A 27116-nucleotide genomic window follows, 5' to 3' on the forward strand; every position below is an offset into this window, starting at 1 on the left:
AAACCTGACTGGAATCCTACAAGTTCCACTTTCCCCTGCTGGACATGTAACAGGCAGTACAGCATACATGGGGCTTATAAGTACCTTTGCATAAACTCACTAACTTTGAATAAACTCAGATTTCACAACATGGCCGGAAATTATGTTGCCTTTGGTCTCACTACAGCTGATAAATATGGATGTGTGAGGCTTAGACCTACAGAACCACACACACACACACATACACACACACACACACACACACACACACACACATACACACACACACACACACACACACACACACACACACACACACATACATACACACACACATACACACACACACACACACACACACACACACACACACTGCAGCTTAATCTAAAATCATAATGCGATGACATGGTTATAGGGTAACAGAAGCTATAATATGTAGTGTCATATCTGTTTTGCAGTGCAGTCTACTGCTGCTACTATTGACTGTATTTATTTCTTTTTCTGCATTTCCTGAAAGAAGTCATTACATGCAACAGTCAAAGCTGCCACCAGCACAACAAACTCATTAAAATCGACCTCGTTGTCCTTATTGGAGTCTAGATCATTCATTATCTTCTCCACCAGCATCGGGTCCTTCTGGGACTGAAAGAGAGAGAGCCAGAGAGAGATTGTGATTATCATTTTTAAATGAGACCTAAACTCAGTCTAAAATCAGATATAACACCAGTATTACAATGAATATTATAAGCTGAAATAAATATTCTAAGATAATTGTAAGCTGCAAAATATTATAAGCTAATTTAAATATTCTATTTCACAATACAAAAACAAACAAACAAACAAAAAAAAAACAAACGTGAAAACAAATGACCCCTTTTCATTCTTGACACTAAATTCAGACAAAGCAGGGAAGACCAGAGTGTCTTCAGCTGATATGAAGTGTGTGTGTGTGTGTGTGTGTGTGTGTGTGTGTGTGTGTGTGTGTGTGTGTGTGTGTGTGTGTGTGTGATATATTGCTCTTTTCTCTGTACTTTTCTGTGGCCAATCACATACTGCTTTTCCTGTAGTTTACCTTCTGTCACCACAGGAACCTGTTAAGAGGAAATGTAGAAATCCACTGACCCACAACATGAGAGCCATCAGACTTCAGTAAACAGCATGATTCACTATCAACAAACGTTTGCGTTTGTGTGTGTGTGTGTGTGTGTGTGTGTGTGTCTATACAGATATCTGGCCATGTCACTGTTTGACTTGGTGTTCATTAAAGAATAGACTCTAGGGTCTCTGTCTGTTCTGTTCATTATTAACATCTACCAGACTGGAACTCTTTCTGCCTGTCCATCTCTCTGCTTCTCTCTCATGACCTCTCATGACCTTCTCATGACTGTTTCTCTCTCCTGATCTCTTTGACTGTTGCTCACTCATGACCTCTCAGAATATTTGTCTCTCACAATGTCTCTGTATTTCTCTTTATCTTTTTGAGACCCACACACAGCCAAAACATTTTTTCACAAAGGAGACTCAGCTTATGATTTATGCATTTTCTGTCTCTTTTGTACACACACAGACACACACACACACAGACACACACACACACACACACACACACACACACACACACACACACACACACACACACACACACACACACACACACATATTATTAGCAGAGCAGTTACACTACCCATCAAGGTGGAGAGTTCAAGCTGAACCAGAGGCAGAAGAATATACATATTAGATCTAGCTAGAAGGACAACATGAAGTCAGCTGTTCCTCTTAGATGTTTTAATCTACCTTAAAATGAGCTAACTTTCCACTTTCTATATGCAACACAATTAACACTAATAGCTGTATTCTCAGGTATTGTCCTGTGTGAATATTTTACGGTGGGAATAAATTATCTTAAATGTGTAATCTTTGTAGATACTGTTTTTTCCCTCCAATGATCTGGATTAACTGCTTCTGTACACAATAAATAAATGAAACTGAAAATCCATATGCAAGTTGAAAGTTCACAGTTCAGTGGGCCAAATAAACATCAGTAATCAACACATGCAGTTCTAACAACAGTATCTAACAACAGTATCTCTGGATCATCATTTTAAGGGCTTGACTTAAATAAATTAGTTATGGTACAGTGACCAGTTAACATGGAAGATTTATTCTTAAGTGTGATATGTTTTCTTTTAGAAGAGAATACAATGTATGGCTCTTCATAGTGTCCTTATGAAATAACCTCTTTCCTAACTTTCTCTCTCTCTCTTTCTCATTTCTTTGTACCACTCTGTATCTACTTCCACTTTGCTGCCTATTTCCCCCTCTCTTCATGCAACCTTGGCACCCAGTTGATCTTGTCTGATTTGATGCAACCAGATGATGCACTCTTTCCAAAAAATCTCCAAATGCTGCATTCTAAATATTCAGACAGCCATCCAGCATAAAAGGCCTGATCAGACTTTCTGTAAATCGTCCCTGTGAGGAGCCGGTGGCCGAGGCCAGCGGCGCGTGTGCGGATTCTCCGTCTGTACACTCCATCCATTTCCTCACTCCGTCACGCAGCCACTCTCTCTCTCCTTCCTACATCCAAAACAGGATCCTGGAGTTAATCTGCACATGCTGCTTGCTGGGGCCCCATCTCAGTTTGGCAACTAGTGCTAACGCTAGTGGAGCTTCTGTAGACAGGCGTCAGCATGGAGAATCCTGTTACAGTGAGGGGCTTTGTGCTGAGCTGTGCTGGGCAAGGGGTCTGTTGGAGTGTGGAGAGGGGGTGTAGTTGTGGTAACAGCTTTTGTGTTCTGGTTCGGATTGGGGCTTACTGTGAGGAAGTCTGTGAGTTCGCTGTGAAGGAGCTGCTTCAGCTCGCCCTTGTTGAGTTTGAACTTGTCACCTTCGCTGCCTGAGTAGTTGTGGAACACTCGGATCAGAGCGTCCATGGCTCCCTCTAGCTGGCTGGGCATGATGACTGTACAGATGAGAGTACACACAGCAATGCAAAACAATTAGGCTACCCACAACCACACCATTAATGAAACTAGAATAAGCAAATTACAGTACTCAAGCTACACAGTGTTCGAAATTACATTTCACAGAGTAACTGTCAGTAATGAGCCAGTTATCAGAAGATACTAGAAGAGCCCCGACACTAGATGATTTTAAATCGAATTTAAGAATATTTTTATTTGGCCAGTTTTCTACTCAGGTTAAACACTCTTGCGTGAGATCCTGTAGCACTGCACTATTAACCACTATAGTGCACTTTTATTTTCCTTAATTTATACTTTATTCTTTATTTTCATTTTATGCACTTTATAAATTCTATTAATTATACTTTAGTTATACTTTTACCTATTTAATATTTCATTTTATTTCTTGAATTTTTATTAACTTCATTTTAATACATTCCAGAGTTTCTAGATGTCAGGATGTAATAAACTTTATTATTCTTCTATGTCTATTTTGAAGCACTTTGATTTGAAACACTGTGTAAGACAGGTGCTATACAAATAAAAGTCCTTGCCTTGCCTACACAAAACAACAGCTAATGATTAAACTAGATACAGCATTGGTTTTGAGTGACGTACACTGAGCAATCCTCATTAATCAACCACACACAGCAGTGTGTGGCAGTTAAACTCCACATCACAGAGCAGGTTAATCAGGAATGCAAATGAATGACTGTCATCTAGGAAATATCCAAAGTACAACTGCATATGGAAATATACAAAGGAGAAACTAGCTGCACCGTGTAGGTAATACATGTCCAATGCTATAGACATTAATTGATATATAGAATGATTTACAGTGGACAAAATGTGATTCTCATACATTTTTGGGCAGTAGGAAACTATTTCATTAGTCTACATCTCCACAGAGATGTAGACTCCACAAGATTAATATTCAGTTTTCAGTCTAAAGTGCTTATTTCCATTTAGACTGATGCAGTTAAGCTGACAACAGTGCTGGCAGTGTGTGTATGTATGTGTGTGATAGAGCTCACCTGAGGCCTTTGAACAGGTGAGTGCTGGCTCTGATGCTCGTGTGTGTGTGTCTCTCTTCTGGACGTCAAGGGCTCGGTTTCAGTCTTCTGGAGATCAGGGTTGCAGGAGAGGTTTCAGTCTTGAGGCGTGAGGTCAAGAGTATGTGAGTGTGTTGGAACAAGTTGTTTATGAAGTTTTCTGTGACTGGGGCCATCCTCCGTCACTGTAGCAGCATATGACAACTCAGGTGTGGTGCCATGGTAACAGTGTGATACAAACTGATGCTCCGCCTATAACACACCAACACACAGTGCAAGAGCAGCAGACTGCTACAAAGAATTACCTTCTATGTACACGTACACACACACACACACGTGCACACACACACACACACACACACACACACACACACACACACACACACACATGAACACACACATTTTATAATGTATTCTCAAGATGTAGGAAATATTCAAGCATTAAAACAGTCTGGTAGATCAGACTGAGTTGGTGAGCAGTGTCCGTCTATGATATGAACATTTCAAGAGCAAGTGGTAAAGTTGGGACCATTACTATTGCTTTAATGACCAAGGACATAAAGAAATGTAGACACACCAGTGTTCTGATGACAGATGAACAATTGCCTGCAACAATGTGCAACTCTGGGCAGCCACATGTCCTTCCATGGTGACAAGGTAAATCATCCCAAAATGCTATTTCCATTAATAAATTCCCTCCACACACACACACACACACACACACACACACACACACACACACACACACACACACACACACACACGCAACCTCAAACAAATCTATAAAATTGTACAGAGATATTTTATTTTCTTTTTTGTCAATTCTTCTTATGTTCCAGAATGTGCTATTTTCACAAGAAAATAAAAAAAGGGATTAGTTGCTTCTGTTTAATGATTGCAAAATTACTGAAATGGAAACCATCTCTTACACCTGCAACAGTATACTTGCTGCATTCACCCTGGAGATCTCCACTCCTTGGAGAGAGCAGTAACACACACCTGGTGCATCTTTGAATACACAACTCTCTTTAACATTTATATATATACACAGACATGCAAGCATGCACACACATGCATACAGATCATTGCCCCTCTAATATATATATACACACACACACACACACACACACACACACACACACACACACACACACACACACACACACACACACACATAATCATAATATAAAATAATTACAGTACATTGCACTAATTTGTGCAAAAATAGTCATCAGTATAATAATCAGCATGTCTGTGAATATTTATATTATATTTATATATTTATATTTATTTATATTTATTTATTATTTTCAAACATACATGTATTGTTGTTGTTGTTGTTGTTGTTGTTGTTGTTTAGAGGTATCTGTGCAAAGGGAAAAGATGGCAGTTTGATTGATTTCAGTAAGAATAGGCTAACTGACAGCTAGCCACTGAAACACGCTATTGCTACACTGAATATTCAATTAAAGAATTAATAAACTGAGGTATTTCCACTAAAATAACAATTAGTCATGACAGATTAATAAAATACTAAATAAAGTAAAGAGAGACATTTATCCCCTTTTTCAAGTTTTCTGTTGAAGAACAATGCTTTTGCTCCTCTGGACACTGGAGAGTCTTCCAGAGGGATGAACAGAGAGGTGAGACTCAGGTGTGTTTACCTCTCCCACTACCTCTCTCTCTCTCTCTCTCTCTCTCTCTCTCTCTCTCTCTCTCTCTCTCTCTCTCTCTCTCTCTCACTCTCTCTCTCTGTCTCTCTCTCTCTCTCTCTCTCTCTCTCTCTCTCTCTCTCTCTCTCTCTCACTCTCTCTCTGTCTCTCTCTCTCTCTCTCTGTCTCTCTCTCTCTCTCTCTCTCTCTCTCTCTCTCTGTCTCTCTCTCTGTCTCTCTCTCTCTCTCTCTCTCTCTGTCTCTCTCTCTCTCTCTCTCTCTCTCTCTCTCTCTCTCTGTCTCTCTCTCTCTCTCTCTCTCTCTCTCTCTCTCTCTCTCTCTGTCTCTCTCTCCCACTACCTCTCTCTCTCTCTCTCTCTCTCTCTGTCTCTCTCTCCCACTACCTCTCTCTCTCTCTCTCTCTCTCTCTCTCTCTCTCTCTCTCTCTCTCTCTCTCTCTCTCTCTCTCTCTGTCTCTCTCTCCCACTACCTCTCTCTCTCTCTCTCTCTCTCTCTCTCTCTCTCTCTCTCTCTCTCTCTCTCTTGCTCTCTTCCTGAACCTTGTTTTCCATTCATTAACAACTTTACATATTTCCTCCTGGGAGCACAGTTGGCTGCCAAATGATGGAACTGAGATTTCATTGCTGTTACAAACTGCTGTAGTGCACACACACACACACACACACACACACACACACACACACACACACACACACACACACACACACACACACACACACAGAGAGAGAGAGAGAGAGAGAGAGAGAGAGAGAGAGAGAGAGAGAGAGAGAGAGAGAGATGCTTGTGCACATCTGCAAGCACAACAAACTATTGTAACTTTTTACTATTATAAAATACTTAATGTTATGGCCCCTTTCATATGGCCTAGGTTAGAATTTTAGTACATACTAAATATAGGCCATGCTTTTATATTTTATTTTCTATCTGTGATGTGATTCTTATGGGGTTTTTACAGACCATTTTCATATAGGGTATATTGTCAAACTACATTGGGTATGTTGGGCATGTTGTCAAACTTTGTGTTAATGTGACTTAAACCCTCCGTCATACTAACTGAGACACTGTAGCTTTAGTGGCATGCAGTAACATGATACAGTGGTAACATACTTAGTTACAGTAGACTTAGGTATTGTAGACTTAGACTTAGTTATTGTAGACTTAGTTATAGTAGACATAGACTTAGTTATAGTAGACTTAGATTTAGTTATAGTAGACTGTTATAGTACACTTAGGCTTAGTTATAGTAGACCTCAGAACCTCAAGTTTCTGAAGGGCTTCTGTGAGGGCCATGTTTCTAACATGGATGGTGCATGACTGACACCTAGAGGCAAAATGTAGTACTGAAAAAACTCCTAGTAAAACATGCTAGACTAGCTAACAAGGAGAAGGACATGTTAGACTCTGGGGAAAGACATGATAGATTCTGAAATTTCTCTTATTGTGATTGATAGCACATGTTCATCCTGAGGTGTTTGTCTAAAAGGTATTGCTAATCTCTTCGTACATCTGGAACTCTGAGCACCTGTATCAGCCCACTGCCCCCCATATGAAGCTGACTGAATGTCAGCTATTGACAAGAAGAGGAGAGCTCAATACTGTCTAACATGTAGCTGCAATTCTCCCTTTGGCCAACTGTATCTGCAAATAATTTATATTCTCATTAATCTATAAGTCATTTGAGTGCAAGATCAGCGATGTAAATTCTGGCTCTTGGATAGGTGTAAAGGATTCTTGAATCATTTTTGGCTTGGTTGTTTTGATCTCTAAGTAGCTGCCCAATGTCATGTTAATTCTCTCAGATCAAGCAATATAAGCAATCTCATAAATATGATTCAGATTCAGATATGAGTTTAGCTGCTGAGCTACAGCTTTTTCTAGGATCTTGGAAATAAATGGAAGGTTTGAGATCGGCCTGTAGTTTGACAGCTGACATGGATCGAGGTTAGATTTTTTGATAAGTGGTCTGATTACGGCTAATTTGAACGATTTAGGAACATAGCCTATGTTCAAGGAGGAGTTTTAGTAAATTTAGTAAAGGTTCAATTACTTCAGGTAGGAGTTCCTTAAGAAATCCTTAAGCACAGTGAATCTAGTAAGCAAGTGACGGATTTTGAGTGTGAGATCAGAGATGCGAGATTTTAGAGTCCTTTTTAGCTTGGTTGTTCTGATCTCTAAGTCGCTGCCCTATGTCACATTAATAATCTTAATGTTATCTCTAATGTAATTTTCTCATTAAATTAATTCATGAACTCATTGCTACTGTGTGATGTAATCTGAGCATTGGTGTCAGTTTTATTCCTAGTTAAATGAACAATTGTACTAAAAAGAAATCCAGGATTATTTTTGATATTTCTATTAGGGTCGAGAGATAAGATGTTTGAGTGGTAATAAGTTATTTTCTATACTTGAGAAGGCTCTCCTTCCATGCAAGCTGGAAAACTACAAACTTAGTGTGGAGTGTTTTGTTTTAAATTGTGAATGTTGTCATTATACCAAGGTACTATATATTTTTATTCTTAAATGGAGCAACATCACTGAGTGTACAGAAGAATTCTGATTCTAAGCATTCAGTTGTTTGATCTAGCTCTGTGGTTTCAGGGTATCCTAGTTGCAAATGATAAATCAGGAAAATTCACAATAAATCTAGACAAAGTAGCTGATGTGATTGTGCATCTGGTACGATAGCGAGGCAAGGTAACTATATTGAGGCTCATATGTAGTTCAAATGAAATGAGGGAATGGTCTGAAATGGCATCTGACAGGGGTAGTATAACTGCATTCTCTATGACTACAGTTTGTCAGTACTAAGTCAGTACTAAGCGTATGTCCACCAGAGTGTGTGGGTTCTCTTGTACATTGGGTGAAAGCAATTGATTCTAATATAGAATTAAAGGCTGATCTCAGAGGGTCTTGGACATTATCAAAGTGAATATTGAAATCACAAACAATAATGGCTCTTTCTACTAGAGTGACTAGATTAGAGAGGAAATCTACAAATATCTTAATACATTCTGAGTAGGGTCCTGGTGGTCTGTAGATGCCCAATAGCGGCTGGTTGAGCTTCTTATCACTGGCTACAATAATTTCAAAGGACTCAAAAACCAGGTTTCTGTTAGGCAAAGTACATTAAATCTATGATATGTTAGGGTTTCATTTATCATGAGCACTTCAGATGTTCGGGATCTAACATTTAGTAAGCCCAGGTTTACATAAAAGGTGCAGGCAGTGTTCTGTGAATCAGTTACTTTAATACTAATTATGTTATTAAGACATGTTTTTCTTTATTTTCTGTCTTTCTGCTTAGGTGGCTCTGGATTGTCATAGATTAACTAGGAAGTTGGTGATCCACTGGCAGGTCGAGGGTGGGTTTGATGAGTGTGATGAGTTTGATCACTCATCAAACTCATCACACTCACACTGGGTTTTCAAGGTTCTGAAGGATTAGGTGAAGCCTCATGTTCCGTGTCTTCCACCAACCTGTTGGTCCAGTAAACAAACTGCAGGGAGTCCATCGGGAGGTTGTGATGTCCTTTAGATGAGCCAGTACCAGTCTCTCAAAGAATATCATGACCACAGAGGTCAGGGTGACAGGTCATTCATGAAGCATGAAGCATGAGCATGAAGCAACTTGATGTGTTTGTTAACAGCATTAAGAAAGTTAACTATTACATGTGTCTGTGGAAATACTGCAGTTCAGCTGCATTACACACACTGTGTGTGTGTGTGTGTGTGTGTGTGTGTGTGTGTGTGTGTGTGTGTGTGTGTGTGTGACACTCTCTCTCTCCCTGTGTGTGTGTGTGTGTGTGTGTGTGTGTGTGTGTGTGTGCATGTTATACTTCATATAGGCCTATACTACCATATATATATATATATATATATATATGCAAAAGCAATGCTCAATACTTCCCTATACATATGCTACAGTTGGGATTACTACACATCACCTTCCTGCTAGTGGTATGTAGAACATAAAAATTGTTTGCTGCTTAGAATTCATACAATGCGTGAATTGCATACAAAAGGCATGATCTTTAAGCTTATGGGTTGAATGAGCCCTTTGGAGAGGTTCCAACCCGCTTTTGGACATCTACCACATTGCAGAATTTAGCACCAATCTAATTTAAAATACCTGGTTCTAATATTCAGACTTTTCCAAAAGCCTTGATTAAAGGAATCATTTCTGCTACATTAGGTTAAGAAATAAACTCTGTAGGAAAGCAAGTTGCTTCAGGATGTTCAGGGTTTTTACTTAAACACTGTAGGGCAGTGGATTTCCAGCAGCAGGGTTGGAACTAAACTCTGCATGCTGGTAGATCTCTGGGGCATTCTTGGAACTAATCCCTGAAAGGTGATAGATTTCCAGGAGCTATGCCTGCTTGAATTCACAAAGAGCCAGCTTTAGGGTGCAGTTGTGGCCTAAACGTTAGTGTGGAGGAAAAATCAATAGGACTCGAGCCAGACATGCAGATGAGCGAGCTTTATTGGTTCTGTCCCTTATGCATCGAGGGAGAGAAGTCTCAAACTTCTCTCTCACATGAGTTCATATACCCCCACCATTCCCCGTTGTTCTCTCGAGCTAATCTCGTGACTCCAGGTGCCAGGACTCTCAACCGTCCTTGACCATTCTTTATTGCTAAAAACAAGTTGTTACTCCCTGCTGCTGCACCCCTGCCCAGCAACAGTTAAGCAATAACTGTCATACTCCATCACTTTTCTATTTGCCTTTCTTGCAGACTGGTCAAGATGAGGGCAAATGTCACATAAACGTCACATATTCCTTACTTCCTCCTTTAAGCAAGCATTATGCATTTTCCCTCACAGTTAGCAAATTGGTTTTGGAACTGAAAGGTTGGTGGTTTGATCCCTAGAACCAGCAATGACCATGGCTGCACTTGTGTATCTAACTATGCTCAATTTTGTGTGTGTGTGTACGTATCCGGGTGGGTTAAATGCAGAGAAGATTTCTTATGTGGATCAGTAAAAAAAGTATCTCTAAGTTTGCATTAGATATGAGATTGTTTAGGTAGTCTAGTGAAAGCAAGGGATCTGCAGCATCACAGCAACTGCGTCACTAGCTCGGGCTCTTCATGGCAGACTCCGTCATCAGCTTGGGCTTTTCATGGCAGACTCTGTCACTAGCTTGGGCTCTTCACAGCAGACTGTGGTGCTTGTGCATTCACATTGCCCAGTTTTTCTGCAGCTGTACCAGTTTTGCTGTAGTTGAGCTAGTTTTGCTGCTGTTGGACTGATCTTGCTACCGTGGAGATGCATATTAATATGCCTGGTGTGCTGGCGAGTAGCTCAGGCTGCTGAGAGGCTCCATAAAGACCAGCACTGCAGCAGCCTGACCTAACCCATGACTCCTGACCACTGACCCCAATCCTGCTCTTCTCTTCCCCCAAGCAAGCAAACTTCGTTTGGCGGAGAGAGCCAGGCTGGTACTGCTTCTTCCGGCTATGAAAAAAAAAGAAGAGAAGAAGACTATGACACATCGACAGTGTTTCTGATCTCTAGCAGAGATTGACAGCCAAGATATGATTAATTACATCTGTGTGTGTGAAAGAGAGAGAGAGGCGAGACCGGGAGAGAGACTAGGAAAGAATATATAGTCTACTCAAGCCTAACAACTATATCCATATTTATGTGGATGTTATGTAAAGTGTTCTTTATGTAAATATGGAAATGGTGAATATTAATAAATATTTATGAGATAAACATTACATGACCAAATCCAGTGAATTACTTTAGAAAACCTGAAAATAAAAAGTGGTTAATATGATCGTAGTCAGTAAATTACTCAAAGAAAACAGATGCTGGGTTGATGACGAAACAGGGACATGGGGAGTAAATTTTTGTGCTGTTGTAGTCCTATCTGGAAAGCAGTTGTAAATCATATCACTTCTTCAGGATTACATGGGAATCAATCAATCAATCAATCAATCAATCAATCAATCAATCTATCTATCTATCTATCTATCTATCTATCTATCTATCTATCTATCTATCTATATATATATATATATATATACTCTGGAATATACTGGAATATATCTGGTATAATTTATGAAAGTGCTCAAGCACTCTGGAAGCACCAGCGTTTGCTGGGTTTAGCAATACGAACTCTATTGCTGAAATTAGTGTGAGCGCTGGTTCAGGAAGTCTCTCTGAAAACCATGTCTGGAGAAATTTTGTGGTTAACCTCCAGAAGTTGTTATACTTGCATGCAAAATTTAGAACAACTTTCAACACATCACTGTGGTTGACTGCAAGTGTTCAGCCATTCATTTCTCATAAAAAGCCCTCTATGCTGATTACTCTCTAACTGCAGAAGAGGATCAATAATTCTACTTAATAATACTCATTCTCTATCTATTCTGATACTCCAGCTCTCATTTGAGATTAAGGTCACAAATTAGCCAGAGACAGTATTCAAATGAATGCTGGATCATTTTCTTTTTCATGATGAAAGCCTTTGCACATTCTCTCTCACTCTCTCACTCTGTCTCTCTAACACACACACATGCACGCACACACACATGCACGCACACACAGAAGAAGATAGAGGAAGAGGGAGATGCAGAGAGAGAGAGAAAGCAGAGAGTGCGGATGTAGGAGGTGGTTCTTAGACAGACAGAGCTGCTTAGTCCTGCCTCATTTGGCTCCTCAGCCTGCAGATCATCTGGCATCACCAAACCCTCCAGACCCTCGGAGCCCCCGCAGCCCAGTCGGAGGCTCTCCGCTCCTACTCTGCCGCATCCAGCCGCATCCAGCTACATCACCTCCACCCGTGCGCACATAGACACGTTCCAGGCTGAGGGTTTGTCTCTCTCTCTCTTGCTGTCACTCTCTTTCTCAGCAGGCAGAATGAGTGTGGAGAGGCTGGGCAATGTTCTTTCTGGTGCATGGCATGGTGGCAACGCGACATGGCCCCTGCACACCCGCCCGCTGCTGCAGCCCGCGTGGGACTACCTGCAGCGCCACCATGAGGGCACACTGCGCTCACCGCTCTTCCCTGCACTGCTCTCCATCTTCACCTACCTGCTGCTCGTGCTATTCTACACCGTGCTGGATCTGCTAGCACCTACCTGGCCCAGCATCCGCCGCTACCAGATCCACCCGGAGCGTACCGTCACCTGGCAGAACATCGGTGCCACGCTGGCCCTCACCACCTACAATCACCTGTTGTACATCTTCCCGGCAGCGGTGGCCCAGTGGCTGTGGCGGCCACCGGTGCCTCTCCCACCTGAAGCCCCATCGCTCACCGCCTTCTTGCTGGGCATTGTGGGCTGCGTGGTATTGTTCGACTTCCAGTACTACCTGTGGCATGTGCTGCATCACCGGATCAGCTGGCTCTACAGCACATTCCATGCCATCCACCACCAGTACCGGCAGCCGTTCAGCCTGGTCACGCAGTACTTGTCCGCCTGGGAGCTCTTCAGCGTGGGGCTTTGGACCACGGTGGATCCCGTGCTGCTGGGGTGCCACTGTCTCACTGGCTGGGCCTTCATGATCTTCAACGTGTGGGTGTCGGCGGAGGACCACTGCGGTTATGACTTCCCCTGGGCCCTGCACCGCCTGGTGCCCTTTGGTCTGTGGGGGGGTGTCCAGCGGCATGACATCCACCACCTCCAGCCAGGCACCAATTTCGCGCCATTCTTCACACACTGGGACTGGCTGGCTGGCACTGCCTGTGCTTCCACCACCAAGCCTCCCCGTGCAGAGACCGAAGAGGATGAGAGTGGTGACAGCACGAAGGCAAGCGGACAGCGGGCGGATAACGGAGCCTGAGAGACTCTCTCTCTCTCTCGCTCTCTCTCTCTCTCACTCTCACAGCCTCACTCCCTCTCCAACAGCACCTGTTTTGTTTTCACTTCAACCTCTCTCTCTCTCTCAAAAGTCTTGGATTTCATATGGTTTTTGTTTTCTGTTTCTGATTTGATTACAAAGAAGGTGAATCTGTCTTCATTATTTATTTCTTCATTCTTTTGACTGTTTTTCTCTTGTAACTTTTTTACTTTACTTGAAGGAATGAAAGATTTCTTATTAACTTAAGCAAGTAGAGAAGAGGCTATGCTGAACTATTCTACTGAAAGCTTTTTGAACTCTGTTTGCTGTTCATTGATCGACTGTATGAGTCATTTATTCTTGTGAAGCATATATATTTTTCTAGAGCCTTTCTACAGTTAGTGAGTGTGTGGGCATTTTTCGAAGGCTGTCTCAGGTCAGTAGCTTTGGCCTTTTGTGTGATTCCAGAGCGCTCTGGGTCTCCTGACTCAAAAGACATGAACATGTTTGCTATTCTATACTTTAGCTGGTAATGGATCTTACAGGGTACATTTGTTTTTTCACTGAAGTTTGTCCAATAAAATGCAGTGTTTGAGCCTTGTCTGATTTTGATCTTAATAGGATTTGCTTATTTATCCATATTAATACTAGAATCTCAGCTGACATATATTCAATTCTATCATTTATAACAGAGAACTTGTGCAGTATAGAAAATGGGAGCTTATGGCGTGTTCTAGAAGAGGTGCTGTTCAGATGTCAACCCAGCAGGAATGCAGAGCAGAGCATTTTTAATGCATAACAGCTGATGGCGCTGTCTAACAGACAAGTGTGTGGGAGAAAGCACAGTACAGTATATGCGTGCATAAAGCTGAATAATGACAGCGGGGTGTTGTGCAAAATGCAAGGGGTCATTGTGTGTGCCAGAAACAGCTTTATATGCACAGCACCTGTATACTATAACCACATACCAGCTCTGCACTATACACAATGCTAATAAATGATAATGTTAGCAATAGGGACACAGTTGACTGTGGTCTGCACTGACAGAGGATCATTTCACACTGCAGCCCTGGTGCAGTTTCACTCTTGTTGCCAATTTCAATTAATCATCTCTTTCAGCCTCCTACCGCCTTCACTGACATGAAGAGAATAGCTCTCCATCCTCCAGGCTCATGCTACACACATACACACACACACACACAAACATACATAAAATAGTGCTCAGACTGAATTAATTTTTTATTAGTTAAATTTTTGGAGCGGAAGGTGAGAAATAGATGTGTGTATACATGCGTACATGCGCAGACATTAATATGCATATATGTCCGTGTATGTGTACGTGAGTGAATGATTGTGTGCATATGCACATGCACATTTGAAGCGAGGCTTTCATGAGGCACAGTTATTGGCAGAGGCCCAGCTGCTCTGTGTCTCTGCGGAGCTGAACAGTGAGCGATTATCTTAAGCCCAAAACAGGAAGCCCACACCCATTTTCCCTCAGGCAGCGGAGCGGACGCCCCCTCCTCTTCTGGCACACCAACAGAGGGGTCCTTCAGGAATGTGCAAACAAGGAGGAGACATGTGTGTGTGTGTGTGTGTGTGTGTGTGTGTGTGTGTGTGTGTGTGTGTGTGTGTGTGTGTGTGTGTGTGTGTGTGTGTTTGGTTCTGAGCAAGGCTCACAGTGATCCAGCAGAAAAAGAATTACAAAGATGAGAACAGGGTTGGTTCAAGCAGTGAAATGCTGTAACCGGCAGAAAAAAAACAAAACAAGCATCAGACTGGACAGTATGGAATACAAGAGAAACAGGAGGACAAGACTAGCAGCACTCACCACTGCACTGAAGTTATTACATAAGCTTATACACAGTATGAGATTATGTGGAGTCTATAACAACTATAAAAATGATTGGTTATGTTTTATAATGCTAAAAATTAAGTTGTTGTAGCTTTGTCAGTGCTATAAGAAGAGGCACCTTTGGAATATGAATTTAGCTAAAGTTCTTTCTCAGGAATTAAAATCCGATTCTATTCGCTATCAGGAAAACCTGAGACCTGTAATTATAACAAGGTCTCATTTTTGTTTAGCTGTGAAAGGAATAATGAAATCTGCATTACATCAGCATAGAAATCAAAGAGACAGATCTCTGTGGAAAAGCCACCTATTCTTGGTAAGAGCTGCAGGGTACAATCAGTCCAACACTGTCCTTGATCTGTAAACCCATCAGACTCCTCTGGTCTTTTGTATGTAGACGATTCAGCCTAAACACCGAAAAACATGGTTCAAACAACTCTATGACTCTCAGTAACTTTTAGTACTTCTGGTGTACTTCTCTTTATGAGATACAGTTTCACACTGCATGCTTTGCATACAGTTCAATCTATTTCTGAAAATGTTCATTTGAAGAACATTTAGTAAAATTATCTTATGATCTCCAGCTAGCAGATGATTGTGATTCTTTCAAAAACAATTCTTACATATGTTTACATGTTGAAAAGTATACATATTTATTTATATATTTATTTTATTATTTGTTTGGTAAGTTATTCGTTACATTTATTGAAGAAAGGAGTCTGGATCAACATAACGCTGTACACCCCAGTCACAGATAAATTAGAATTCATCCGAGTGTCACAGATCACACTATATTATCAGACGTTCTGCATACGCAAATGATTTGTACATTTACTTACTAGTTGTACCCTGCATTCCGTATACTTTAGAGGCAATTATGAATTTACTGAAATACAGCACTAGAGGGCGATCTTTTAGCGACCCGCCATTCCTGAGCGACAAAGGCTCCCCCCACCATAATTTCTGCTCACACTACTCAAAAAAAAAAAAAAAAAAAAAAAAAGTGTTAGACCTGGTGACGTGAACGGTACGCCCCCAGAGTTGAAATCAACCCTATGCCACTCCCTGAAAATGTCTTTTTTTGTGTGTAATTGTATAATGATTTATAATTTTATAGTGGAACAAATCAGACATTTTATTATAATTATATTACTAACCACAAAACTGGCAGTCGAACTTGTCAAAGTTACTACAGATACTTTAACTCTTCGGCGCCATTTTTAAAAACGAAGGCTACTGAAACTTGGACTAAAATGTACGAGGTATATGCATAAATCGTTCCAGTTGTAAAATATTTATGTTCTCTTATGATTGTTACAGTCATAAGGGATAGCACAGTAGGCTAGAGACATTATGTAGGCTAGAGCATTATGTTTCGCATAACAAAACAGGAGGCCTGCGTAAATAATGCTGAAAATTATAAAATTGCATAATTTGTTTAACGTGCTGGTGATACTGTTGCGTGGGTTTTGTATTAGATGTCACCACTTGTTTATCTCTTGCTATTCATTGCATCAGAGTAGGATTTTTTTTCTCATCCTGTCTCTGATGTCTCACACTCTTCCTGTCTCTGATGTGTCACACTCGTCCTGTCTCTGATGCCTCACACATTTGTCCTGTCTCTGATGCGTCACCCTCTCGTCCTGTCTCTGATGTGTCACTCTCGTCCCGTCTCTGATGCGTCACACTCGTCCTGTCTCTGATGTGTCACACTCTCGTCCTGTCTCTGATGTGTCACACACTCAAGTTCAAGTTCAGTTCAAGTTCAAGTTCGGTTTATTCGTCACATACATAGTCATACACAGTATAACTCGCAGTGAAATGGTTGAGAGTGCTCTGTCCAAACTGAGGAAAAGAAAACAGGGGTGCATAGAGAAATATAGATATTCTATATATGTGAAATATATATATATATATATGCAAAGAGAAATATATATATATATATATATATATATATATATATATATATATATATATATATATATATATATATATATATATATATATATATATATATATATTATATGTATGTACAAAATATATTAACAATGTATGTACAATATATGTATATTATGATTATATACACAATGTACAATGTATATGGTTGTGTATATATGTGCACAATGTACAGATCCATTTTGTAGAATAACATTTACAGTTGTGTTACAAGGTAATTGAATATATATATATATATATATATATATATATATATATATATATATATATATATATATATATACAGTTATACAGTTATGTTACATGGTGGTGGTGGTCCCTACAGTTTATCAGTTTCCCTGATTCAGGGCCCGAATGGCCTGTGGGAAGAAGGTCCTATTCAGTCTCTCTGTCTTGGTCTTCAGGGAGTGAAAGCACCTCCCTGACCTCAACAATCCTCCTGGCCTTGGTCTGGCACCGCTTGTAGTAGATGGTCTGCAGGTCAGGAAGTTCCGTGTGAGTGATGCACTCTGCTGAACGCACTACCCTTTGGAGTGCTTGTCTGTCCTGCTTGGTGCTAAACCAGACCGTGATGTTCCCTGTGAGGATGCTCTCGATAGTGCAGGTGTAGAAGTTCCGCAGTACCTTGGAGAGCAGTCTGAAGTCTCTTAGGCATCTGAGGTGGTAAAGACGCTGACGAGCCTTCTTTGCCAGGGAGTTGGTATGGCGGGACCAGGACAGGTCCTGCGAGATGTGAACACCAAGGTACCTGAAACTATCTACTTTCTCCACCGTGGTTCCACTGATCCTCACAGGTTGGTAGTGCCGCTCCTGCTTCTTGCTGCAATCCACGATCAGCTCCTTTGTCTTACTGACGTTTAGGAGGAGATTATTTTCTTGGCACCAGTTTTCCAGGTGTTTAATCTCCTCCAGGTAGGCCCTCTCGTCGTTGTCCGAGATCAGACCCATGACAACGGTGTCGTCAGCAAACTTGACAATGATGGTGGAGCTGAAAGTGGCTGTGCAGTCGTGGGTGTACAGTGAGTAGAGCAGGGGGCTTAGGACACAACCCTGAGGAGCTCCAGTGCTGAGGGTGTGGGTGGATGAGGCGCAGTTGCCCACCCGTACTGATTGTGGTCTGTCTGTTAGGAAGTTGGAGATCCAGTCGCACAGGATGTATGCAGTCCTAGATCTCCCAACTTAGTAGTGAGTAGGGAGGGGATGATAGTGTTAAATGCTGAACTGTAGTTGACAAACAGCATTTTAACATAATTTCCCCTCCCTTCGTCCAGGTGAGTCAGTGTAGTGTGGAGCAGATGTGCAATTGCATCGTCAGTGGAGCGGTTGTGGCAGTATGCAAACTGCAGTGGGTCCATGGAGGTTGGCAGTGAAGATGTGATGAAGTCTCTGACTAGCTTTTCAAAGCACTTCATCACGACTGATGTGAGGGCAACAGGGCGGTAGTCATTGAGGTTGGAGGGTCGAGGTTTCTTCGGGACGGGGACGATGGTGGATCGCTTGAAGCTGGACAGGACGATACCGCGCGTCAGGGAGAGATTGAAGATGTCGGTGAATACCGGGGCTAGCTGATCTGCGCAGGCTTTGAGGACCCTCCCGCAGATACTGTCTGGTCCCATTGCCTTCCTGGTATTCACCCTTTTAAACACTCTCCTCACGTCACTCTCCGTGATGATGAGAGGGCGCTGTTTTATGGTGGGCCCTGCGCATGCGCCATTGGCTGCGCCGATAGTACCATTAGCACTAGCGCTGCTAGCATTAGTGATGTTAGCACTAGTGCCGTTAGCATTGGCGCTGCTAGCATTAGCGCTGTTAGCAGTAGCGCTGCTAGATGTAGCCTCGAAGCGAGCGAAGAATGTATTCAGCTCGTTCGCCAGAGACTCATCCGCACTTATCAGTCCAGAGGGAGGGCTCCTGTAGTCCGTCATCGTCCGTAGTCCCTGCCACAGGGATCTAGAGCCACTGTGCTATAACTCTGACTCTAGTTTCTTCCCGTAGCGCCGCTTCGCCTCCCTCACGGCCCTGCGCACGCCGTATGCTGCAGACTTGTACTCGTCCATGTTCCCGCTGATGATCCCCGCATTGTAGGCAGCAGTGCGAGAGTTCAGAGCTTCGCGGATGTTTCTGTCCACCAAGGGCTTCTGGTTGGGAAACTTCTTGATGGTGGTTCTTGGAATCGTGTCGTCCATTAGTTTCCCAATAAACCCCACTACTGCCTCCGTAAACTCGCTGAAATCATCAGTGCTGCGCCGGAACATGTCCCAGTCTGCGTCATCCAGAGCGTCCTGCAGAGCGGCCACCGATTGGTCTGTCCAGCGCGCGACCTCCCTCTGAACCGGAGCTTCCCATTTCAGCCGTTGTTTATATTTTGGTAGGAGGAAGATGGCGGCGTGGTCCGACTTACCAAACGGTGGATGAGCTTGTGCCTTGTAGCTGTCCTTGTATGGGGTGTAGCAGTGGTCTAGTGTCCTATTTCCCCTGGTGGGGAAGGTTACGTGCTGGTAAAGGTTGGGCACTGCACGCTTGAGGTTAGCGCTGTTAAAATCCCCAACCACGATAAGTGCAGCGTCCCGGTGCTGTGTCTGAAACTGTGTGAGAGCCTCATGAAGTTCACACAGGGCAGTGTCCATGTTGGCCTGAGGTGGGATGTACACGGTGTTGATGATGACCGAAGTGAACTCCTGGGGAAGGTAGAAAGGACGAAGCTTGAGGGCGAGCAGCTCCAGGTTGGGTGAGCAGGAGCGGGTGAGAGTAACAACATTGGCATTGCTGCACCAGCTGTTGTTTACCATCACACACACTCCGCTGCCTCTCCACTTCCCCGAATCTGCCGTCCTGTCCATGCGGTGAACCGAGAAGAACTTGGCCGGCTGGATAGCGTGGTTTGGTACCGCTGGGTTCAGCCACGACTCGGTGAAGCAGAGGAGATTGCAGTCCCGAATGTCCCTTTGGAACTTTATCCTGGCCTGGAGGTCGTCTAGCTGGACGTTGGCTAGCAGGATGCTAGGTAAGGGAGCTCGGTCTGTGCGAGCCCTCAGGCTGTTCCTGACACCGGCTCGCTTCCCTCGAGGCCTTTTCCTCGCGCCGCGTCCTTTGTTTTCTCTCAGGATCTCCGTCGGCCGTCTTGGGTCCGGAGTTAGAGACGGTCACGCTCATCCTGTCTCTGATGTGTCACACTCTCATTCCGTCTCTGATGCGTCACACTCTTGTCCTGTCTCTGATGTGTCACACACTTGTGCTGTCACTGACGTGTCACGCTCAGCCCGTCTCTGATGTGTCCCACTCTCATCCTGTCTCAGATGTCACTCTCTTGTCCCGTCTCTGACGCATCACACTCTCGTCCCGTCTTTGATGTGTCACACACTCGTGCTGTCACTGACGTGTCACGCTCATCCTGTCTCTGATGCATCACACTCTCTTCCCATCTCAGATGTGTCTCTGATGTGTCTCTGATGCGTCACACTCTCATCCTGTCTCTGATGCATCACACTCTTGTCCCATCTCAGATGTGTCTCTGATGCGTCACACTCTCATCCTGTCTCTGATGCATCACACTCTCTTGTCCCGTCTCTGACGCATCACACTCTTGTCCTGTCTCTGATGTGTCACACACTCATGCTGTCACTGACGTGTCATGCTCATCCTGTCTCTGATGCATCACACTCTCGTCCCGTCTTTGATGTGTCACACTCTCATTCCATCTCTGATGCGTCACACACTCGTCCCGTCTCTGATGCATGACACTCTCATCCTGTCTCTGATGCGTCACTCTCGTCCCATCTCTGATGCATCACAGAGGGGGTGAACTGTTATTCATACACTGGTCAGACCAGTTACAAATGCAAGCCATCTATTATTAAAATGAAGGCCAACTCCCACATTACAGAAACTCTTGTCTAAAACACAGAGCTGAACTATAGATGTATATGTATGTAGGGGGTGTGCATTCCTGATATGTGAACTTTCATCTTTACAACTGCCAGCCATTAGACAACCACAAATAGTAGTGGAGTAGCCTTGGATTAAAGCTCACATATATGTGAAAGCAAGTTACTAATGAGACAGATACAGATTCAGAAAAAGCCTGAGAGAGTCAAAGAGAGACAGAGATCCAAAATTATGGTGATGCTTTGGCAATACATTAGCTAAATATGCTTAAGTGGATTATTGGAACTCAGTTCCCCAGTTTGTGTAAGGGAAGATTTCCCGTTAGTTGCTTTCCAACCGATGAGTAACTATGGAAACACAGCTGCTGAGACGTGTCTATGATGGTATGTTGTGACAGGGTTGTATGTACCTGCAGTATCACTGCACCCACTCAAAATACACTGCTCTTTTTATGTGATCTTAAAACTATCATATGGCTGATATTTTTCTCAGCCTCTGTTGTTTTCTCACCTGAATTTGGGAAAGAAGATTGCAACATCACAGATACTGAAACCAATGCAGAGACAAAAAAAAAATGTCAAAGGTACTGAGTGAGTAATAAGTCATAATTGAGCTCCCCCCTTACTGACCAGTAATGTTTTCTGTGACAAATTTGCAGACCCTTCCAACCCCCTTTACTCTGGGACTCCAGCTTTCTGGCACAAAGCAGAACAGCCCAGGTGGTCAGCCCCTGCTATAGTAGTACCACCACTGCAAAATCTCCAACTGTGTGAATGGCATGGCCTGTATGCACCAAGTTTCTTTTAACTCAGTCATTTTAGAGCCATGTCTTACATTTGGACCATTCTGGTGAAGTTTACATTTATAATGTAAAAGATAACAGAATCCTCATCAAAGAGCTCCTGACTATAAACATTAAACAAGCTAAATATTTAAGAACAAAAAGAACACATACATTAGAATGTTGTTCATAGATTTTCAGTATTTTATACCATCATTTCTCAGCATCTGACTGAAAATCTGAGACAGCTGGCCCAAACACCTCCCTCTGTGACTGGATCCAGGATTTTCTGACTGGAATACCCCAGTCAATCTGGATTGGCATCAGCACGCTGAGAACTAAGATACTCAGGGCTGTACATTGAGTTGTTCACTCTGCCTACCCATGACTGTACAGCAATGCACAGCTCAGACCACAACATCAGGTTTGCCGATGACATGAATGCGTTGGGTCTCATCAGCAGGGGTGACGAATCAGTGGATATGTGGATAAAACCAGAGATGATGTTTGACTTCATGAAAATACATGGTGATGACTCCCTAATCAATATTGATGGTTCCTCTGTGGAAATCATTACAAACACAAAGTTCTTTGTTGCCCATTTAGCAAAGAACCTCACCTGGACCTTCAATACCATTCCAATAGCCAAGAAAGCCCAGTAGCAAATCTACTTCCTGAGGAGGCTCACCATGGTGTACAGGGGGCAGTAGAGAGCATCCTCACCATGTTTTACAGGGGATAGTAGAGAGCATCCTGAGCAACTGCATCACTGCCTGATTGAGAATTGCTCCATCTCGGACCGCAAGATCCGTGAAGAGAATAGTAAGGACAGCAGGAAAGATCAGTGGGGTGTATCTCCTTTCCATCATGGACATTTGGAACACACTTTGCTTTCACAAAGCTTCCAGCATTTTGGATGATCACACACACCTGCCACAAAAACACGCCTCTCTCCTACCATCTGGTAATGGGTACTGAAGCACTGGGCATCAGTTTATTCCCCCATTCCATCAGACTCAAGTCCCAGACAGCAAATATATAACAAATACTGTATTCCACTTAACAATACTGTTAAGGGCTTGGACATTTGTAAATCTGCTTTATGACATCTCTTGTAAAAAGCACTATATAAATACATTTTAATTTGAATAGTGTTTTTAAATTAGTGTACTGCCTCTTACCTCACTGTCTGCTGTATACCATAAGCAAATTTATTAAAATATTATAGCATGGTACATCCTTCTACCATACACTCAGTGTCATGCATAATTCTGTGTTGCCCTATAATATTATCTGCAATTCATATTTATTGTTCTAGAATATAATAGAGTTTTCCTGTTTTGGTCACTGCACTCAAAGTGTTAGTCCCAGACCCTGGAGATGATTTATCAGGCCAGGCCCTGAAAACTGTGTACAAAGCATGAGGTCAGATTCCTTCCCCGTTTCACCTTCTGACTTGTATCAGATTCCTTTGAAATCAGCATGGCAGGAACAGGGAACTTAAAGAACTGTACAAAAAAAAACCACATACACATTAGTTCAGAAAACAGCATCTACTGTTAATGACCAGGAGAGCATGTAGAAATAACAAATAAAACTGTGAATTAGCGCACAACCTTGTAAGAGAATGTACAAAACACATACACTCCTTGGTTGACAAACACAAATGTTTTTAAAATGTCTTCTATTGCAAAAAAACACACACACACACACACACACACACCCACACACACACACACACACACACACCCCTCTGTTTTCAAGATCCAAGCATGTGATAGACTAGACATTCTGGTTAAACAGGTCTGGACAGCGTCAGAATAGTGAGAAAGGAGCAAGGGAACATATGGCCTCTCTGCGGAAGGTTAAAAACAAGTGGTGGAAAATGATGCTTTCAATGATACACCACATATAGAGGAACAGGTTCTGGAACATTCCAGACAGTTGAGCAATCACACAGCCTAAAAACCAGACTGCAAATGATTCCCTCATTTAGCCATTTATTCTCAAACCTGAGCCTGTTCCTTCTTAATTCAAACAGTGATTGTACAGTTTGATGATTACACATTTTAACAGAATAGGTTAAAGCAGCAAACTAAGTCATTCAGTGACACTAAAATGAGACCCTGGTCATGTGATTATGATGATTCACTTGACTGGAAATGCACTGTACAACAACTTCACAACCAATTATTCTGGGTGGTAAGTACTTAGGAGCCAGAAGGCTCTGTAACTTGAAAAAAAAAATATTTAAGAGACAGCTCTTGCATAATTCCAACTCCTCTATATAGCAGACGTCATTACATTCGTGCTACACTGACTGTAATTAGAAAATCTGTTTAAAAGCAGTCCCACTTCAGAGTGGGGCCCACATGCAATCTGCTGTTCTCTGCGAGCATCTGGCGCAAACCCCTCCTGAGGTGATAAGGGTCTCAAATACAGCAAGAATAAAACTGAGGTGTCACACAGCTGCCACCAGCAGCCACACTAAACCAAAAAACCAAAAAAAAACCCTAACAAAACACATTCAAGTTTATAGTCTGAAAGAACACAAAACAACAGTAGTGCATTTTAAGTCAATATCTGGACACATATACTGAACTCTGAAAGGCACTTTTTAAAATATCACAGTAACAAATTGCCAGTGCACTGTGCAGCTTTAGTCTCAGAAGCCCGTTTACGCTTCCTCATGCCTGAGGTTTCTAAGCTCTGCAGTGAACAGTCTGCAACTCTGTCCTTCCCACAAAAATGAACAAACCAGCATTTGCAGTGTAGCTTTTCTCTCTTCCAACTCCAAACCACACTCCCATAGCCACAGAGGCTCTTTTTCCTGCAGAAGGAAACTACAAGTTTTTGTTTCCTGAGACAGCATGGCACAGCAGATGACTGTCTAATATTACAAAATTCCAGACGGTCACAGTGAGTGCAAATTAACCTCCCTGGTAAGGTCACTGGTTTTCTTTTTAAAAGGTCCATAGTGGTTCTCGCATAAGTGCCCTATAAGACATCTCAGCACATGCTGCTGTCTGTAGGGCCAGAGCTGGAGGTGTAGGTCTTGCTCTTCTGGGAATACTTCATGGAGCTGAAGGACACCCTCATCCGCTCCACTGTCCGGCTGCTCCGGCACAGAAGCGTGTTCTTCACGTGTTCCCTGAATTCCTCTGACACGTAGTAGTAGACGAATGGGTCCAGGCAGCTGTTGAGGCTGGCCAGGCACAGCGTGGCCACGTAGAAGCCATAGCCATTGTTAGCGAGGCCCTGGCCGAGCAGGGCATAGTGCACCACCAGCATCACGTTGCTGGGCACAAAGCAGAGCAGGAAAGTGAAGAGAACGGTGAGGATGAGCGCCATGGCCCTGCGCCGGCTCTTCCCCTGGCTACTGCCACCCACGGTGGACTCGCCCAGCTGCTGCAGCATCAGCACATATGCCGTCAAGATGACGACACATGGTGCAGCGAACGCCATGCCTGCCATGACCATGAAGTAGTAGTAAGGCTTCTGTACATCTAGGAAAGCATTCTGTGTCTGGAAGTTGTCCTGGCTGATGACATTCACGTCATGGCAGGTGGTGATGTTCAGGTCGGAGAGTTTGGCTGTTTGCTGATAGAGGAACAGCGGTGTGCTGCTGACCCAGATGAAGCCCCATATGACCAGGGAGACTACAATGGCCAGCCGATTGTCCCTCCTGTGCTGGGTGAGTGGATGTGCCACCACCCAGTACCTCTGCATACTCAAACACATAATGAACAGGATAGAGCAGTACATGTTCCCATAGAAAAAGCCCACCAGGACTTTACACATTCCCTCACCAAAGGTCCAGTTGTTGCCATTGAAGTGGTAGTTAATTTTCAGGGGGAGCCATATGACAAACAGGAGGTCAGCCAGCGCCAGGTTAGACATGTAAATTGATGCTGGGTGGATCTTCTTTGACCGGAAGATGAAGACCCATATTGCCATGGCATTGCTGGGGAGCCCCACAGCAAACACAAAGATGTAGACGAGAGGGAGGAAGACCGTAGTTAGGCCGCTTTTTAACGTGTTAGCTGTAACCTCGTCAACCTCGACCGAGTCCGAGTCAGGATTCTGAAGACCAATAAAACCTCGTGATTGGCCACCGCTTGCTGAAATAGAAATGGAAAACGACAACTTTTGTGGTCAGCAAGCAAAAAAATCTGGCAAAACTGTATGGCAACAGTCTGCCGCTGAAAGGTAAAATTATACATTATATTACTTCAAAAATATTCTAAACTGCCGATGGTCAATACAACCATCGGTAGTCAGTCCAAGGTTATAGTCTAGTCTTTGTTAAGATCAGAAAGACAAGGGAATCGTCGATGTGTCGTAGCACAATGTTGTTGTTTTTCTTTCTTTCTTTCTTTTTAATTTTTTTGGTTGGTTGTTTGTTTTACATGAAAACAATTTATATCTCGTTTCCCTTTACAGTGTTCATGTACAAGAAACGTGAATCAAACCAAACAACGGCAAACAAGTTACTTACAAGAAGTAGTATAGTAAAATCAATTAAAAAGCAAAAAACTCACCTGTCTGCACGCCAGCTATCATAATGTAACCAAAAAGCACAATAAAACGAGCGAATTCAGCTCCAGTCATGGTCCGTGAATTTAAGGAATTATCTTTGCTGTAGACTTCTTGCTTCGGGCGATACTCCCTGTGCCTAAAATGATCCCTCCGAGACTTTCGACTAAACCGAACGAAGCACACCTTAGCCTGCAAAGGACGTAAATACCGGGTCAGGTTGGCCAATCCCCGCTGCGTCACAGAACAACTACGAATGAAGTGCTGCACTATTTTCTCCAGGCCCCCACCTGCTAGTTTCGAGTAACATTTCGCCTAGAGCAACAGGTTTTTCATTCTTTGTGAAAGAGAGAGAGAGAGAAAAAAGACGGAAAGATTAGGTTAAAAGGGAGTAGCTTTCGCCACAAATGATCTGGCCAGAAACGAACTTAGGTTGTGATGTGCATACGCTAGGTAGTGCAATTTATGCAGTGCTCAACGGAGAACAACGTAATACACGATATAAAGAAAGTAATAAAAACCGAACTCTAAACTGTTTTGGTTAACACATTGCAGTTTCAGTTCCCTCTATTTCTGTGGTATTTAACTGAGCTGCGCCACATACACTGTATCGGATATTATGTAAATGCAGTTCACGCAAATATCCTTGGATGA

The 27116-nt window shown here is 42.8% G+C and overlaps 3 protein-coding genes across 3 annotated transcripts; 1 reads left to right on the plus strand and 2 right to left on the minus strand.

Moving 5' to 3' along the window:
• Positions 1-287: 287 nt before the first annotated feature.
• On the minus strand, positions 288-4120 carry s100z (S100 calcium binding protein Z). Its single transcript, XM_027019310.2, has 3 exons — positions 3977-4120; positions 2796-2941; positions 288-621 (listed from the first exon to the last, which is right to left on the minus strand). The coding sequence occupies exons 2-3, from the start codon at positions 2934-2936 to the stop codon at positions 469-471; spliced, it is 294 nt and encodes a 97-aa protein (XP_026875111.1). The 5' UTR covers positions 2937-2941; positions 3977-4120; the 3' UTR covers positions 288-468.
• An 8124-nt stretch (positions 4121-12244) lies between these two features.
• ch25hl2 (cholesterol 25-hydroxylase like 2) lies at positions 12245-13531 on the plus strand. The gene has a single exon (XM_027019311.2). It carries the CDS (start codon positions 12532-12534, stop codon positions 13453-13455), a length of 924 nt encoding a protein of 307 aa, XP_026875112.2. The 5' UTR covers positions 12245-12531; the 3' UTR covers positions 13456-13531.
• A 10378-nt stretch (positions 13532-23909) lies between these two features.
• On the minus strand, positions 23910-26690 carry f2rl1.2 (coagulation factor II (thrombin) receptor-like 1, tandem duplicate 2). The gene is made up of 2 exons (XM_026996206.2): positions 26468-26690; positions 23910-26047 (listed from the first exon to the last, which is right to left on the minus strand). Exons 1-2 carry the CDS (start codon positions 26535-26537, stop codon positions 24936-24938), a joined length of 1182 nt encoding a protein of 393 aa, XP_026852007.1. The 5' UTR covers positions 26538-26690; the 3' UTR covers positions 23910-24935.
• Between the last annotated feature and the right edge of the window lie 426 nt (positions 26691-27116).

This window comes from Electrophorus electricus, chromosome 22 (assembly GCF_013358815.1).
Source record: "Electrophorus electricus isolate fEleEle1 chromosome 22, fEleEle1.pri, whole genome shotgun sequence".
NCBI classification, from domain to species: domain Eukaryota; kingdom Metazoa; phylum Chordata; class Actinopteri; order Gymnotiformes; family Gymnotidae; genus Electrophorus; species Electrophorus electricus.

Coding starts and splice junctions, on each gene's coding strand:
- s100z (XM_027019310.2), bottom strand. CDS start 2,936: ATGCCCAGCCAGCTAGAGGGAGCCATGGACGCTCTGATCCGAGTGTTC. Junction 622..2,795: donor AACTCACAGACTTCCTCACA/GTAAGCCCCAAT, acceptor TCTCTCTTTCAG/TCCCAGAAGGACCCGATGCT.
- ch25hl2 (XM_027019311.2), top strand. CDS start 12,532: ATGAGTGTGGAGAGGCTGGGCAATGTTCTTTCTGGTGCATGGCATGGT.
- f2rl1.2 (XM_026996206.2), bottom strand. CDS start 26,537: ATGACTGGAGCTGAATTCGCTCGTTTTATTGTGCTTTTTGGTTACATT. Junction 26,048..26,467: donor GATAGCTGGCGTGCAGACAG/GTGAGTTTTTTG, acceptor TTTCTATTTCAG/CAAGCGGTGGCCAATCACGA.